The sequence below is a fragment of the Vulpes lagopus genome, chromosome 15 (genome assembly GCF_018345385.1).
Source record: "Vulpes lagopus strain Blue_001 chromosome 15, ASM1834538v1, whole genome shotgun sequence".
Lineage (NCBI taxonomy): Eukaryota > Metazoa > Chordata > Mammalia > Carnivora > Canidae > Vulpes > Vulpes lagopus.
The window spans coordinates 48,874,115-48,889,864 of NC_054838.1; the positions used below are offsets into that span (position 1 = coordinate 48,874,115).

The 15,750-nt window shown below is 42.3% G+C and overlaps 1 protein-coding gene across 4 annotated transcripts in view; it reads left to right on the plus strand.

The window, feature by feature from the left end:
* The first annotated feature begins 7,987 nt into the window (after positions 1-7,987).
* ARHGAP42 (Rho GTPase activating protein 42) overlaps positions 7,988-15,750 on the plus strand; it is a 287,887-nt gene continuing 280,124 nt past the window's right edge. For all 4 annotated transcript variants that reach the window (XM_041730578.1, XM_041730579.1, XM_041730580.1 and 1 more), the window contains exon 1: positions 7,988-8,520. In XM_041730578.1, coding sequence (XP_041586512.1) covers positions 8,367-8,520 — 154 coding nt within the window. In that variant the 5' untranslated portion in view covers positions 7,988-8,366. The remainder of the gene's footprint in view (positions 8,521-15,750) is intronic.

Consider the following 15,750-nt stretch of genomic DNA (forward strand, 5'->3'; position numbering starts at 1 on the left):
CCCGGGAAGCCAGAATGCCTGAAAGGTAAATCTCCCTAAATCACCTCACTAAGAAATGGCCTTTTTGTTACCATTTGAGTAATGTCTCTACTATAACTCATGAGACTGAAAATTTAATTAGAAAAGAAATGAGGTAAGTTTTTGCTTATACTTGTGTTCTCAGCATATATAACAGCACAAGTATATAATGGATACCTATAAATATTTGTTCAATACTTTTCTTTTTTAAAAAAACAAATAATTTAGTTAGATAGATCTGGATTAAAATTCCAATACCAGTATCTTCTAGCTATGTAAACTTAGACAAATAAACCACTTTGAGTCATAATTTTCCCACTTATTGAAAATGGGGCTAATGGTACTTAACTCTTCACAGGGGTGTGGAGAAGCTTAGATGAGGCAAGAAAAAGAAAAAGCTAAGTATATCTGTAAAAATCAGTCAAGAAAAGTACAAAATAAAGGGGCGTAAAAATATGATAATAAATATCTGAAATGTGGAGGGGAGAGGAGTAAAGAACAAATTAAAAATTAAGGGACCATCAGCATAATATAGACTGTTATATGCAGATGTTATATATAAACCAAATGGTAACCACAAAAAACAAACAAACAAACAAACAAACAGTAATAGATAATCACAATTAAAGAAGAAGAAATCCAAGTATTTCTCTAAAGAAAATCAGCAAACCATGAAAGAAAAAAAAGAGAAGAAAGGATCAGAGTAGAATTACAAAAATGACCACGAAACAAGTAACAAAATGGCAGTACAGATCTATAAATAATTACTTTGAATGTTAATGGACTAAATGCTCCAATCAAAAGTCAGTGTAACAGAGTGGATAAAAAATAAGACTCATCTATGTGCTGCCTATAAAAGATTCATTTCAGATCTAAAGATATCTATGGTTTGAAAGTAAAGGGATGGAGAAATATTTATAATGCAAATGGGTATCAAAAGAAAGCTGGAGTAGCCATACTTGTATTACACAGAATAGACGTTAAAACAAATTCTATGAAAAGGAACAAAGCAGGATGGTATATAATAATAAAGGGAACAATCCAATAAGAATATGTACAACTGTAAACATTTATGCACCCAACATGGAAGCACTCAAACAGATAAAACAGTTAATAACAAGCATAAAGGAACTAATTGATGATTATACAAGAATAGTAGGGAACTCTATTTTTTAAAGATTTATTTATTTTATATATAGAGAGAATACACACACACAATGGGGAGGGGCAGAGGTAGAGGGAGAGAGAGAATCTCCAGCAGACTCCCTGCTGAACACAGAGCCTGAAGCAGGGCCCCATCTCATGACCCTGGCATCATGATCTGAGCCAAAATCAAGAATCAGATGCTTAATTGATTGAGCCACACAGGTGTCCCAGTAATAAGTAGGGAACTTTAACTTATCATGATGGATAGATTTCCACACAGAAAATCAAAAGGAAACAGTCTTTGAAGGACACACTGGACCAGATGGATCTAACAGATATATTCAGAACATTCCATCCTTGGGACACCTGGGTAGCTCAGTGGTTAAGCGCCTGCCTTTGGCTCAAGGAGTGATCCCGGGATCCAGGATTGAGTCCCGCATTGGGCTCCCTGTGGGGAGCCTACTTCTCCCTCTGCCTATGTCTCTGCCTCTCTCTGTGTGCCTCTCATGAATAAATAAATAAAACCTTTAAAAAAAGAGAGAGAGAGAGAGAGAGAGAGAGAGAGAGCATTCCATCCTAAAACAGCAGAATACACATTCTTTTCAAGTGCACATAGACATTATCCAGAATAGATCACATATTAGGCCACAAAACAGTCCTCGACAAGTTAAAAAAAGATGGAACTCATACCAGGCATCTTCTCTGACCACAGAACTATGAAACTAGAAATCAACCACAAGAAAACATCTGGAAAGAGCACAAATACATGGAGGTTAAATAACATGTTACTAACCAATGAATGGGTCAACCAGGAAATCAAAAAGTACATGGAAACAAACAAAAATGAAAACACAATGTTTCAAAACCTTTGGGATGCAGCAAAAGGTGTTCTAAGAGGGAAGATTATAGCAATATAGGCCTACCTCAAGAAAAAAGAAAAATCTCAACCTAACCTCACACCTAAAGAAGCTAGAAAAATAACAACAAACAAAATCAAAAGCCAGCAGAAGGAAGGGAATAATAAAGATTAGAGCAGAAATAAATGAAATATAAACTAAAAATAACCAATATCATATCAAGGAAACCAAGAACTGGTTCTTTGAAAAGAGCAACAATATTGATGAGGCAAGCACTGTCACCGTGCCCTGCACAGAAGGTGCTCACTACATTTTAGTCTCCGTATCTTTTGCTGTCTGCTCTATAGTTTTGTCAGTTAGCAAACATCATGGTTTGCCACAAGAGGGCAATACTATATGGAAACAGAAACCTATGCCAAAAAAAAAAAAAAGAAAAGAAAGAAAAGAAAAGACCAAATAAACAACAGATCCCCCAAAATATCCCACAACAAAACGAAAACCAAAATCAAACTTTCCAAAATTACATTAATTTCTTCCTCCTTACCTTTCTATCCTTCTTTTCTACCCCATGAATATAATTTGTTGATTAGGGTTTCATGTGTAGAATTCTGTTCTTTTCCTCCATTGTGTTCTTTTTTTAAAATTATTTTTATTTATTTATTAATGAGAGATACAGAGAGAGAGGCAGAGGGAGAAGCAGGCTCCATGAGCCTGACGTGGGACTTGATCCCTGGTCTCCAGGATCAGCCCCTGGGCTAAAGGCAGGTGCTAAACCACTAAGCCACCAGGGCTGCCCCATTGTGCTCTTTAGTAATCAAGGGACTTTAAAAATCATATGGTCACAAGGAATAAATTCCATTCTCTGCAATAGTTCCTGCTCCCTTAGTTGGTGAATTGACTTGCTGCTTCCATGATCTCTTTATTAAGTTAAACTACACTCCTGGGTGTTAGTGCTATACTTCTTTCCTCCAGACAGTACCCTCGGTCACATAAAGTTTACCTCAAACTCAGCATGGAAAACTAAGCTTATCCATATTTATTTTAAAAAGATAATGCTTCTGTATTACATAAGCTCAAATCCTATTAATTATACTAGTTTGCTGCCTCATCCATGCAATCTTAATATGTGTTTCCTTTCTTTATTTAGTCTGCTTATTGCCTATCTCTTCCTTATTCTCATGTCTACCTACATGGTCCAAATCTCCTCTTCTCATCTTTCAGCCATTTACCTTTTAGTCTTCCAACCATTTCTCATTAGTCCATTTATTGAATAATAAGTGCTTGGAATCAATCAAGTGGTCTATGTCCTGTGCTCTTCCAAAGAAAGACTCCCATTTCTTTCCCTGGGACTAAATGTTTCTTTTCAATCCAGTTTACATTTAACACTTGTCTGTTTCATGACAAAAGTGGAAAGGACAACAGGAGCATTATATTTGAGAGGAATTCTGCAACTTATGAAACCATTTTTTAGTTGCAAAATGACAATGTTTGCAGGTCACATAGGCTTCTGTCATTAACAATATGTACACTTGCCCATCAGATAATGCAAGGTCATACACCAACCAATCTGACAAGAAACAGTAATCTTGGGAGCATTGTGGGGCCAAAGACAAAAATAAAACTTCTAATTAGGAACACCTGGGTGGCTCAGTGGTTAAGCATCAGCCTTTGGCTCAAGACATGATCCTGGAGTCCCAGGATCGAGTCCCACATCGGGCTCCCTGCATGGAACCTGCTTCTCCCTGTGTGTGTGTCTCTGCCTTCTCTCTCTGTGTGTTTCTCTCATGAATAAATAAATAAATAAAATCTTAAAAAAAACCCTTCTAATCATTACAATAAACAATATCTGCTAGGGTGCTATGGATGGGCTCAATCTGAACTTTCTTCTGCTAGCAGATTATCTAAGAAACTCTCTTGACTCAAAAATTTATCTAGTGTAAAATAGTATTGAAAACAAATCTGATTCTTCAGTCTTCTTTGTTTCTTTTATTAACAACTGGAACAGCTAAATGAAATATTCCAGGCACAAAAGACAAATATTTCATGATTCCACTTACATGAGGTACCTGGAGCAGTCAAATTTGTAGAGACAGAAAGTAGAATGGTGGCTACCTAGGCTTGGGTGGTGGTGGGGGTAAATTGTTCTTTAACAGGTGTACAGCTTTAGTGGGGGAACATGAAAAAGTTCTGGAGATGGATGGTGGTGGTGGTGATGATAGCACAACACTGTGAATGCACTTAAATGCCATTGAATTGTATGCCTAAAAGTGGTTAAAGTGGTAAATTTTATATTATATATATATATATTTTACACAACAGCTATACCCTAAAACAAATTTGAATTTGAAATTGTGTTTTGTTCATTTGGATTCAATATTATTTTTCTAGATATGGTGTGAAATTCAACTAGAATTGTACTAAACCCAATTTCATAGAAGATGTTTTGGGAAAAGATAACACATAGGTAGAAATGGAGGCAGTGACAGTGTCCCTACCTTCTCACTGTAGGAAAGGCCAAAGCGGAAGGTTAGTCTTTTTAGGTACATTCACCTTCAATTTAGTAACATTTTACCAGGCCTGAATTTGGCTTCAAAATATCTGAGTCTCAGAAAGGCCTATGTCTATAAAACAAATAAAAAAAATATTGCATTTCCCCTCTTATCCCTGGGGATACATTCTACGACCCCCAGTGAATTCCTAAAACTGTGACAGTACCAAGCCCTATACACACTGCGTTTTTTTTTCCTATACCTACATACCTATGATAAATGTTAATTTATAAGTTAAATACAGTAAGAGATTAACAAAAACAATGATAAAACAGAAAAACTGTTATACTATAATAAAAGTTCTGTGAACGTGGTCTCTGTCTCCCTTTTTTTAAAAAATTTATTTATTTGAGAGAGTGAGAGGGAAAAAGAACACAAGCAGGAGGAATGGCAGGCAGAGGGATAAGCAGACTCCTCAGAGCAGGGAGCCTGACTTGAGGCTCCATCCCAGAACCCAGGGGTCATAAACTGAGCCAAAGGCAGAAACTTAACAGACTAAGCCACCCAGGCATCCTGTCCCCCAATTTCATATTGTGCTATATTCACCCTTCTTCTTCTTGTCATGATGTGAAATGATAAAATGCCTACCTGATGAAATGAGGGGAGGTGAATGATGTAGGCATCATGACGTAGCATTAGGTTATGATATGTCAGAAGGAGGATCATCTGCTTCTGTACTGCTGTTGACCACGAGTAACTGAAAGCATGGAAAGTTAAAGTACAAATAAGGGGACTACTGTAATAATAACCCAACAATAACACTTATTGAATACATATTAAACACTGGGCTTAAGTGAGAGACAGGATTGAGGTCAATAAAAAAGTTTTAGGCAGATTTACAAATATATTAGCTTACTATCCCCAACTCACTATTTTGTTCTTTAAGACAAAGCCCCACACATCCCATTTATTTCAGAATTAGAAGACAAACAGAGACACACCTCTGTGCCGGTAACCATGCCAAAGAGTGCGTCAGCCAGTAGCACTTATGAAGCTCACCATGCCGCTGACAGGCCTGCGTATTATGAAGTGGACATTTTTGGAGAGGGTACATTTCAACCTTATAAAATTTTCTATGAAGAAACGCTTGCAGGTTTAGATGCTCTTTTACTTAGAAAGCCTATTCTCTTAGAAAGACTCTGGTTTGATTATAATGGTGGGGAAAATAAGATAATAACAACAGTTCAAAACCGACAGTAAATTCACCTCAAAGCAAAACCATTTCTTTGCTTGGTTCATGTGGCATAAGAGAAAGCCTGACTGGCAGGTATAATTAAAGTATGAATCACAGAGATAAGTCATGAGTAACCGTGAGAGCACCTATAGGAAAAAAAAGTCCATTATAACAAACTTTAGAGACTAAAGGAAAAATCCTAAATCCATGTAAATGCAATTATGGGCCTGACTAGAAACATTGATAATGGCACTGGTGCATTATTGGTCCAGCATCTGTATGAAGCTCTGTAACGTAGCATATTCTGCTCATTCTTGATGTTTTCTATTCTGAGAATTGTTGGAGGTCAGGTACTATGCTTTGCTTTGTTTATCTTTCCATATAAATTACTTTTCTATGCAGATCCTAATAATGTAGACAGTAGGCATAAAACATGCAATTACACACTTGAATGGGTAAATGATAACCCATATTTTAGAGCCTAGAATAAATCTGTCCCGACATAAAGGATTTTTAAAAAAATGAAAATTGACATCTAACATATTAAATGCTGCTTATTAAAGACTACTGATACATTTTTAAAGAATTAATCACAGGATTTTCAATTAATGAAAAATGGGAAAAGATTGTTTTACTTTATCCTATTTCATATCTGAGCAGTTCACATTGGATTTAGTTGCTTGGAACAGCAATATGGCAAATGCTTAAAGGGAACTGTTTGGCCTGACTTGTTTTTTGTCTTTCGGTCTGTGTGATGAATAGATATGAAATCATCTCAGGTGAAAAACAGCCCCACTGCCACTTGGGTCACTCCCTTGACTGACAAACAGCGTTACTGCCCCCCATCTCACCCCACCTATCCAAATGAGGAGTATTTCACTGACAGGTTAAACACAGAGTTAAAAATGACTCTAATGATGATTGGAGATTCTGCCAACTTGTAGAGGTATAATGATACAAATATGGATGGAAGGTTTTTAAGTCCAATTTCCTTGGCTCAGAAGAATTTAAATCAAAGCCATCAAATATACCGTGTACATCATCTTAATTTAAGGTTTATGTTGTATTTTTAATATTCATGTGTGGTTCTTTAAAAAATCTTTTTGAAATTGAAAGTCTTGACAGTCTCTGAAACTTAATTGGGAAAAATGTAAAGCACATTAATGGAATTTTTTCCCATGATCTGTAGAAGACTTTTTTTTTAACAGATGGTTCAAATGGACAAAGTAATGAAAACACAAATTAAAAGCAGATCCTTAAGAAAAATAACTGAATTCTCAGAAATACTGTATTTTAGTATATGTGCTGCTGAAGTGAGCGCTCAGAAACACTATAGAAGGTGGCAGGAATAGATGTAGGGCAGCGCTTTCTTTTGCTGTCAGGGTTTGGAAAGAACGGAAATTTATTAGGTGACCCTCTGTCAGGGGAGGGGTGACTGACCCTCGGTAGGAACCAACTATTCATTTGGAACTGCAGCCAACTTCAACAGTTTGGAGATGCTTACGCTTGTTGGATGATTCTCTCCAGGTGCCAGTCAAATGTACAGTCTTGCGATCTGGGTATTCTTCTGGGTGGGAACACCCAAGTCCCAGGTGTGTATTTAGGGGGATGGGGATGCCTTGAAATTTTCCCAGTATCCTTGCAATTTGGAAAAGCAACAAACATCCCACGGCCTGTGAAAGCTTTTCTTTTTAAAAAGATTTTATTTATTTACTCATGAGAGACCCGGGGGGGGGGGCAGAGGCAGGGGGAGAAGCTCCCCGCGGGGATGTGGGGCTCAGTGCCAGGGACTCCTGGGCCACAGGCGGGCGCTCCCCCGCGGCGCCCGGGGCCCCAGAGCTCTCACCTCCCGGTGCAGGTGTGACTGCTGGGCGGGGGGAGGGAGCGGCGGGGACGGAGCCGGGAGACTCTTCCGTCCGGAACTGATGTGCGTTCGGCGGAAGCGTGAAGTAGAAGCTAAACTAACGCTGCAGAGTAGCGTCTGCCCTCGCGCAGGTTCCTGCTCCGACGACCGCGGGCCGCGCGGGGGAGGGGGCGGGCACGGGGCCGCGCTGGGGCTGGAGACCCGGAGGGGCCGGGGCCAGTCGGAGCCGGGGGCGGAGGAGGTGGCGGGAGGGTGCCTCGGGGGGAGCGCCCCTGGGGCCCGGCCGGGGCGGGGGTGCCTGCGGGAGGAGGGTGCCCGGGACGAGGGGCGGGGCGGGGCGGGGCGGGGCCGGGCGGGGCGGGGCGGGGCGGGGGGAGGAGGGTCCCCGGCCGGCCCGGCCGCCGCGCGAGCTCCCGGAGAAGGGCCCGCCCAGGGGGAGGGCTTCCCGGCCCGGCCCGGCCCGGCCGAGCGGCTCGGCGCGCCGACTGCCGTCCCGGGGCGGAGGTGGAGGTGCCGGAAGCGCCGGCGCGGGACTGCGCGGTGCTGCGGCCGAGCCCGACCCGGACCCCGCCGCCTCGGGGGCGGCGACCATGCGCCCTGCGGCCCGCGGCCCGAGCCGACCCGCGCCCCGGCCCCCCGCCGCGGGAGCGCGGGACTGAGCGCCGCCCGCCCGCCCGCCCGCCGCGCCCCAGGGCCCCGGCCCGGCCCCCGCCGAGCCCCCGCCGAGCCCCGCCGACCCCCCGCCCCCCGCCGGGGCCATGGGGCTGCCGACCCTGGAGTTCAGCGACTCGTACCTGGACAGCCCGGACTTCAGGGAGCGCCTGCAGTGCCACGAGATCGAGCTGGAGCGGACCAACAAGTTCATCAAGGAGCTCATCAAGGACGGCTCCCTGCTCATCGGGGCGCTGCGGAGTGAGTGCGCGGGGCGTGCGGGGCGCGGGGGGGGCGCGGGGGTCGGGGCGGGGCGGGGGCGCGGCGGGGGTCGGGGCGGGGCGGGGGCGCGGCGGGGGCGCGGAGGGGCGGGGGGCCCGGGGCGCGGCGGGGGCGCGGAGGGGCGGGGGGCCCGGGGCGCGGCGGGGGCGCGGAGGGGCGGGGGCGGGGTGAGCCTCGGGCCTCTTTTGTCTGAGCGGCCCGGACGGCGGCGGAAGAGCTCCCCTGCTGGCGGCGGGCGGGCGCGGACCCCTCCCCCCCCCCCCGCAGCCCTCGAGGAGGGCCCGGCCGGACGCGGCGGAGCACCCCGGCCCTCGCCGCGGTCGTCTCTCCCCCGGCGCTCCCGGAGACCGTGGGAGACTGTGGGTCCCCTCGGCCGGCCCGCGTGTGACTGTTGCGCTCGCTTCCGACACTGTTTTGAACAAGTCCGTGAGGGGGAGTCAGGAGCTTGGGCGAGGGGGACTAGAGCTGCTGTGCTCAGCGATGCTCCAGGGAAGCGACCAGGGCCCCGCGTGCCCGGCGGGTCGCCCACGGCTGTGTGAACCGCCTGTTCGCCGTCTCGCCGCCTGCCGGGCCGATGCAGGGCGGCGCGGCCCCGGCGCATGTGACCCCTCGCAGGTCTCGGGCGTCCCGGCTGCGGCCCTGCGCTGTGACCCTGACGCCGGCCGCGCCCCTGGGCCAGAGGGTCCAGTGGCCCAAGGCCAACTGGGATGTCCGATGCCTGAGCGAAGGCTGCCCCTACGGACGTTTCCCCCCCGAATCTGCTGGACCCCCACTCTCAACTACGAAGACCTAGGGAGAGACAGGCTTAGTGATGAAAGAAGCTCCAGTTTCTCTTTAAAAAAAATGCAGTGAACTAACTGATGAGGCCGGACTCCTTACCTTTCCCATGACCTATTTGCAACCTGCTGGAGGCTTCTGCAGGTTTCAGCTACTGAAATGAAGCCCCAGACTCTGGCCTCTGATGGCTGCGTGATGCAGGTGTTTTCATTAGTTGGAGAGCCTTGAGCATCCAGGAATCCCCAGGGCAAGTGTAGGACAGCCACACCGAGTGCACCAGTTGGAAGGTCAGCAGCAGCGTGCTGGGGATGCGTGTGCTGTCATCTGGCCTGTATTTTCAAGTGTGTATTAATGGTAAGGATGGAGCCTATCAAAATGTCTTGAAATTAAGTGTGCTGTGCTCCCAAATCCTTTTTTAACCTTCGCCAACGCTAAGACATTTAATTCTTACTTTTGTTACATAATCAGGATGAAGAAAATGTTTTACATTCACTTAATTTCTGAATTTGAGGTTAGTACTTTACTGGTTTTTAAAAATTCATTTATTTATTCATGAGAGACACACACAGAGAGAGAGAGAGAGAGAGAGAGAGAGAGAGGCAGAGACACAGGCAGAGGGAGAAGCAGGCTCCATGCAGGGAGCCTGACGTGGGCCTCAGTCCCGGGTCTTCAGAACCACGATCTGGGCCGAAGGCGGCGCTAAACCCCTGAACCACCCAGGCTGCCCCTACTTTACTGACTTGTGAAAAAAATAATTTATATACAGTTCTTTCCATTCTGTGCATACACAAATGTGAATTCTCCTTCTTTCCGGTTTGTAAATCCTGGTTGAGGTCTCAGGACTGGGCTCTTTGGATTTCAGCCTCTTCCAAAAGCGTTCCCCCATCTCTGAGGGCTAAATGCCAAGCTGTGTCTTGTGGAGCTGCCAGGTGGTCTACAAGTGACGTTTTCTCCTCACTCTGCTGGGGAGATCAATTTTAGTGTTTCAGAAGTTGAAAACACTTCCGTAAGCTATGTTAAATCCCTAAAATGCAACTGATTTAACTAGTGAGATGATGTACTTTATTATTTTTGAATCTAGCCTTGCAAAAATCAAGTGATTCCCATCCTGATAAGTTTGTTTTTCTGTATATAAAATGAAGAAATCTTGAGAGTGTAAGTTCCTTGAACATCCAGGGCTTGTCTCAATAATTTAGTCTTATGCTCTTAAATATACAACCTGACGTCTTTCTAGGATTCTTAGGTTTGTGATGAGAGTGCATTATTTTAACTGATGATTGATTATTATCTACCTCATTATGGAAGGAAAATGTATTATTCTTTGTTGAAAGAATTCCAGCATCAGCTGCCAAATAAAGATTTGGAGCAGAGGAACTCTTGAAGTCACATGATGGCACTGGTGTTTTCCCACCCAAGCCACCTTATTTCCCTTGGGGAGGATGCAGTGAGGCTAGGCTGCAAATGGTTAAGGGCCGGCTCTCTGACGTTGCTTAGCTAGGATAAGAGTGTGCCTGAAGGACTCTGAAGCCTGCTCTGAGTTCTATCCCAGATCCACCAGGAAGCCTCTGTTTCCCCAGTTCTGTCCCTTGTTACTCTTTTCTGCCTAACGAAGCATTCACCTTCCCTAACTTTAAGCTATGCCTTTCCATTCTCTGCACTTACTGTTTCAGTAAGGGTATTCATTATCCAGTTTAGTTTTATTTTTAGCACTTTGCTGTTATTTTCATTAATAATGAATGGTTTCTTAATATAGCCTTCCTAATTGACAGTCATCATGCATTTCTAAGCATCTTGTATTATTTCCATCCTAGTTCATAGCTTTTCTGGTGGGAATTTTGGCATGCATTCTTGGCTAATACATGCATAACTGTTTCAATAGGGTCACATATAATCTTTGATTTTTGCTTCAGGATGTAGGTATTGTGAGAATTAATAAAGGGAAACCACACTGATGGAGGGCTAGGCATTTTAGGAGAGGCTGGTGGTACCACTCAATGTCAATTACAGGAAGTACTGTCAGTAGTAGACCTCTCAGAAGAATCTCAACAGGAGACAGGCATCAAATACAGACCCCAAAGGGAAAGACGTGCATTGCATTTCCTACAGGAAATCAGTTACCCCTGCAACTCATCTGAGGAGAAACCATCATCATTCTGAACTCTTGCTTTTCTCTAGTGGACTTATTCAAAACAACCCCTCTCAACTTCCTCTTCCTTCTCCATAAAATAACATTGCTCTTTATTTTTTGCACTTACCTATGGTTTTGTGGTAGCTTGCTTGTCCAGGATTGCAATTCCCTGTTATTCCTGGATAAACCCATTTTTGCTGGTAAAATAACTGGCAGTTCTATTTTTAAAGTTAATAGTTTCTTCTTAGTAGAGTATTTGGAAGGGTCCTTATAAAGGAAAACCTTGACTAGATGATTTCAATTTTAAATGACATATATAAGATACATAACATTTTCTAAATGAATTATTGCACATCCAGTCTGAGAAAACGGATGACAGTTCATTAAGTGGATTGACATAGACCTGAATTTAAATTCTGGTGCTGTCAAATGCTGTGTGATAATTGGAAAATATCTTAATCTCTCTGGGTCCTATCTTTTCTATAAAATGAGAGAAGATCTATAAAAATCTTACCACTAGGATTATTTTTTCGTCTTGTTATGTGCTGTATAGACATTTGGTGAGTGGTATTTGAGAATATTTGATAACTGGAGAATTGGATTTTAGTTCATGCTATGACTCAAAATCTTCCCCCTTTTTCATCAAATGTTATTTTTTGAAGTTTATTACTTTAGCGGGTGCCCTTAAAATTTGAGTTGTGAAGTCATATGCTGTTTCTGCTTATTGATTTTCTTTTCTTACAGATCATATTCAAAGAAACACCTCAGAATGGCTTTCTCATATAATTCTCCCTTTACTTTCTCTTTTCTTTATAATTTTGAATATTTAAATAAAGCTTTGTTCTCGCAAGGATTAGACTTCCTTGGGTGGCTCCGCGGGTGGCTCATTCCATTAAGCATCTGTTGTCTGCCTTTGCTGGGGTCCTGGGATAGAGCCTTCTTGGGGCTCCCTGCTCATGCTTCTCCCTCTCCCTCCGCTTGTCTGCCTGCTATCTTTCTCAAATAAATAAGTAAAATCTTAAAAAAAAAAAAAAAAAAGGAATAGACTTCCCTCCTCCCAAGAAACAGAAAAGAGAAAAAAGGAATAGAAATAAATTACAATTATTTAATTGAATTATTAGGTAGGGAGAGCATATCAACATTTTTTTCTTCCACCGTGCCTATGGCATCTTGGGGTCTTTCTTTCTTTCTTTTGGTTTTTAATTTTGATTCAAGTATAGTTAACATACGGTGTTAGCTTCAGGTGTACAATGTAGCGATTCAGTAATTCTGTTAGTGACTCAGTGCTCATCATGATAAGTGCAGTCAGTAATCCTCATCACCATTTCACCCATTCTTCCCACTCATCTTTCCCCTGGTAACCATCATTTTGTTCTCTACAGAGTCTGTTTCCTGGTTTGTCTCTTGTTCTATCTCTTTTTCTAGGGGTGGGAGGGAGGTGTGGATATGGTGTATATACACAATGGAATATTATTTAGCCATAAAAAAAGAAAAAGAGTGAAGTCTTGCCATTTGCAAGAACATGGATGGAGCTACAGCATATTTTGCTGAGTGAAATAGGTCAGTCAGAGAAAGACAAAGATATAATTTCACTTATGTGGAATTTAAGAAACAAAACAAATAATTTAAGAAACAAAACAAACTTCTTCTTACTAGTGCTTTCTCTCATTGCCTTAAGGTGGAATTGGCCCACTATCTTTGCATTTAGAATAATGTTTCTCAAACTTGTATGTCTAGGCTTCTAGAGGGAAAAAAAGTGGACTCTAATATAGATTGAATTATTTATTTATTTTTTTTTATTTTTTTATTTTTTTAGATTGAATTATTTATTGTAGTAGTTATATCTATATAAGTATGAACTACTTCTTGTGCTTGTTCATACAATCTTAAAAACAAATCAGTTTATGAATTAAATACAAATAATACTGTAAAACCAATAAAAAACTTGTCAACTATATTTAGTTAATCTAATGGATGATGATGATTCTACTGAAAGGAAATTTCCTCTCATATAAAGACTGTTGAATCATATCTTGTGTGTTGATGATTCATTTTCTCTTTGCTTTTCCCAGTTGAAACAGCAGTTCTTTAAAACTGCCTGCCCAGAAGATGGCCTTCCCTTTATCACAGGTTATTTATTTATTTATTTATTTATGTATTGGTCATATTGCCTCTGGACTAGTGACCCATGACACAAATAAGAAGGGTACCTATTTGAGTGGTAGAGGTTGGTTGTTCCAGATAGTTAAGAATTTAGGACATTCAGCAAGAGGGAAGCACACTGTTTGTTGTGTCTGCTACCCTCAGCGTTCCCAGATATCAGTTCGAAGTACACTGCCATGGTAAACTTGTGATTTGGTGATTAAGTTGTTGTTTACATAGAGTCAGAGAAACCCTGAAATGCAAAGGCTACGTTGAGATATTGTAAACAGGATGAGGGATCCCTGCCTTCTGTTTGCTGTGTTTCTTAAATGCACTTTAGCCTGGTTTCACTTGTTTTTCCACTTTAAGCCAGTCTGTATTTCGTGTGTATGTTCTAGGCCCATTTTACTGCTGAAGTTTTTGGTGATGCAGGAAGGAATTAAATAAAAGGAAAAAGACAAGTTTAAGAAGTTTGACATTTTCTGTAGTTACTGTGCTATTTATTTGGCCATTCTTCAGCTTGTAGTGAAAATTACGATTGTTTTAGGCCGTTTTTGGTATTTAAATTTGCATCTGGGTTTTATTTAGTTTAGATGGAACTCATTGCAGATTCTTATATTTGCCTTGCAAGAGCTACTTCCCTGCTTCTTTCTTATTCCACTAAGGTTGTTTTGCGTGTTTAGCTGGGCATTCTAATCAAAGGTATGGATGTGTAATTACTTCAGCCATTCATTTGGTTCTTAAGTCATTAGAATTAGAGTTAAATGAGCAGAAGTAACTGCCATCTTTCAAATGAACTGTAATAAATGTTAGGAACTGGTAGGTTAGGATTGCGGCTTTCAGGTTCTGCTTCAGAGATGGTGCAAGCAAAAGCAGTTACACTTTAAATGGCAGCCTTGGCACTTACGGAAAATGGAAGTAATATGGGCTCGCGGATTACTTCCATTTATTTCTCTTCTGATTCCCCACATGAGTTTTTTTTTTTTTTTTTTTTTTTTTTCCCCCACATGAGCTTAATGGGTACCCTTTTACACTGTCTTTATTTCCATTGGATTTCCTTTTTCAGCTGGTAGTAATTGAGGGGCTGTCCTGTTAGAGGCCAGGGAATGAGTTAGCAGTAACCACTCTTTTACGCTGCTATCTTTGACGGTTACGATCCAGGTACTCTGACAGTGAAGAAAACTCAGGTAACTACTAAGGTTTTAAGTAACTGAAAAGTTGCTTTAACAAACATCCTTTGAATTATTCGAGTACAGTGTTCATTGTGTTGATGATGTGTAAGCATTACTCAGACTATAAGGAAAAATAGTACAGCTTAACATTCAGTATTACTTTGGTGTGAGTGCAGTTTTGATGGATACCTAGAGAATGGCAAATCTCTTATTTAGATTTATAAAGAGAAATATTAGTTTAAAAAATTCATATCATTAAGCCATACTTGGTATATATATATATAAGCCTACTTAGTAAGAAGGGTGAAGGAAAGGGGATTTCTTTTGTCTTGAATCTTTTTCATGAACATTGTTTCTTGCCCGAGCTGTGATTGCCACCTCTTCTGGCCCCAGCCATCCGTGCTGTGTAGTTTTCACTCATGTCACCCTCCTAGGCAGTTGCCAGCCCCTCCATAGCTTCACCTGCCACCCACCAGTTTCAGCTGGCATTTCTGTTAGCCTTCCCTTGTCTGCCAGCCTGCTGAACCTGTGCCCGCATCTAATAATCCTTATAGTGTATTCCTAGTGGATATGGCCTCATCCACCAAGGACTTGCTACCTGCTTCTTGCTGACCTTCATCCTGAAAATTAAAACCATTTGCTAAGCACTTGGCTGTCTAATGCAGGAATCTGTGCTTCATCTTGTGTAGCTGCCTTAGTCTGTGTTCTTATGGCTGAATTTTGTATAAGTGTAGACATTATCCAGTATTTGTTAGTCTTAATGGCCTTTGAAAGCAAAGAAAAAGGGGCAGGATGAAAACAGAACAGCCATTACAGATGTAATTACATTAATAGTTCTGTCTTTGGCCAGGTGAACTTCAACTTTGGGCTAGATATTTCTGATAATGTGGGTCCTTCTCTGTATGATTACATCTAACTGGGATGTTTGGTTAATCAGAATATGTCATAGTTCATATCTGCGGTATTCCTATTTTATCACCACCAAGAAAC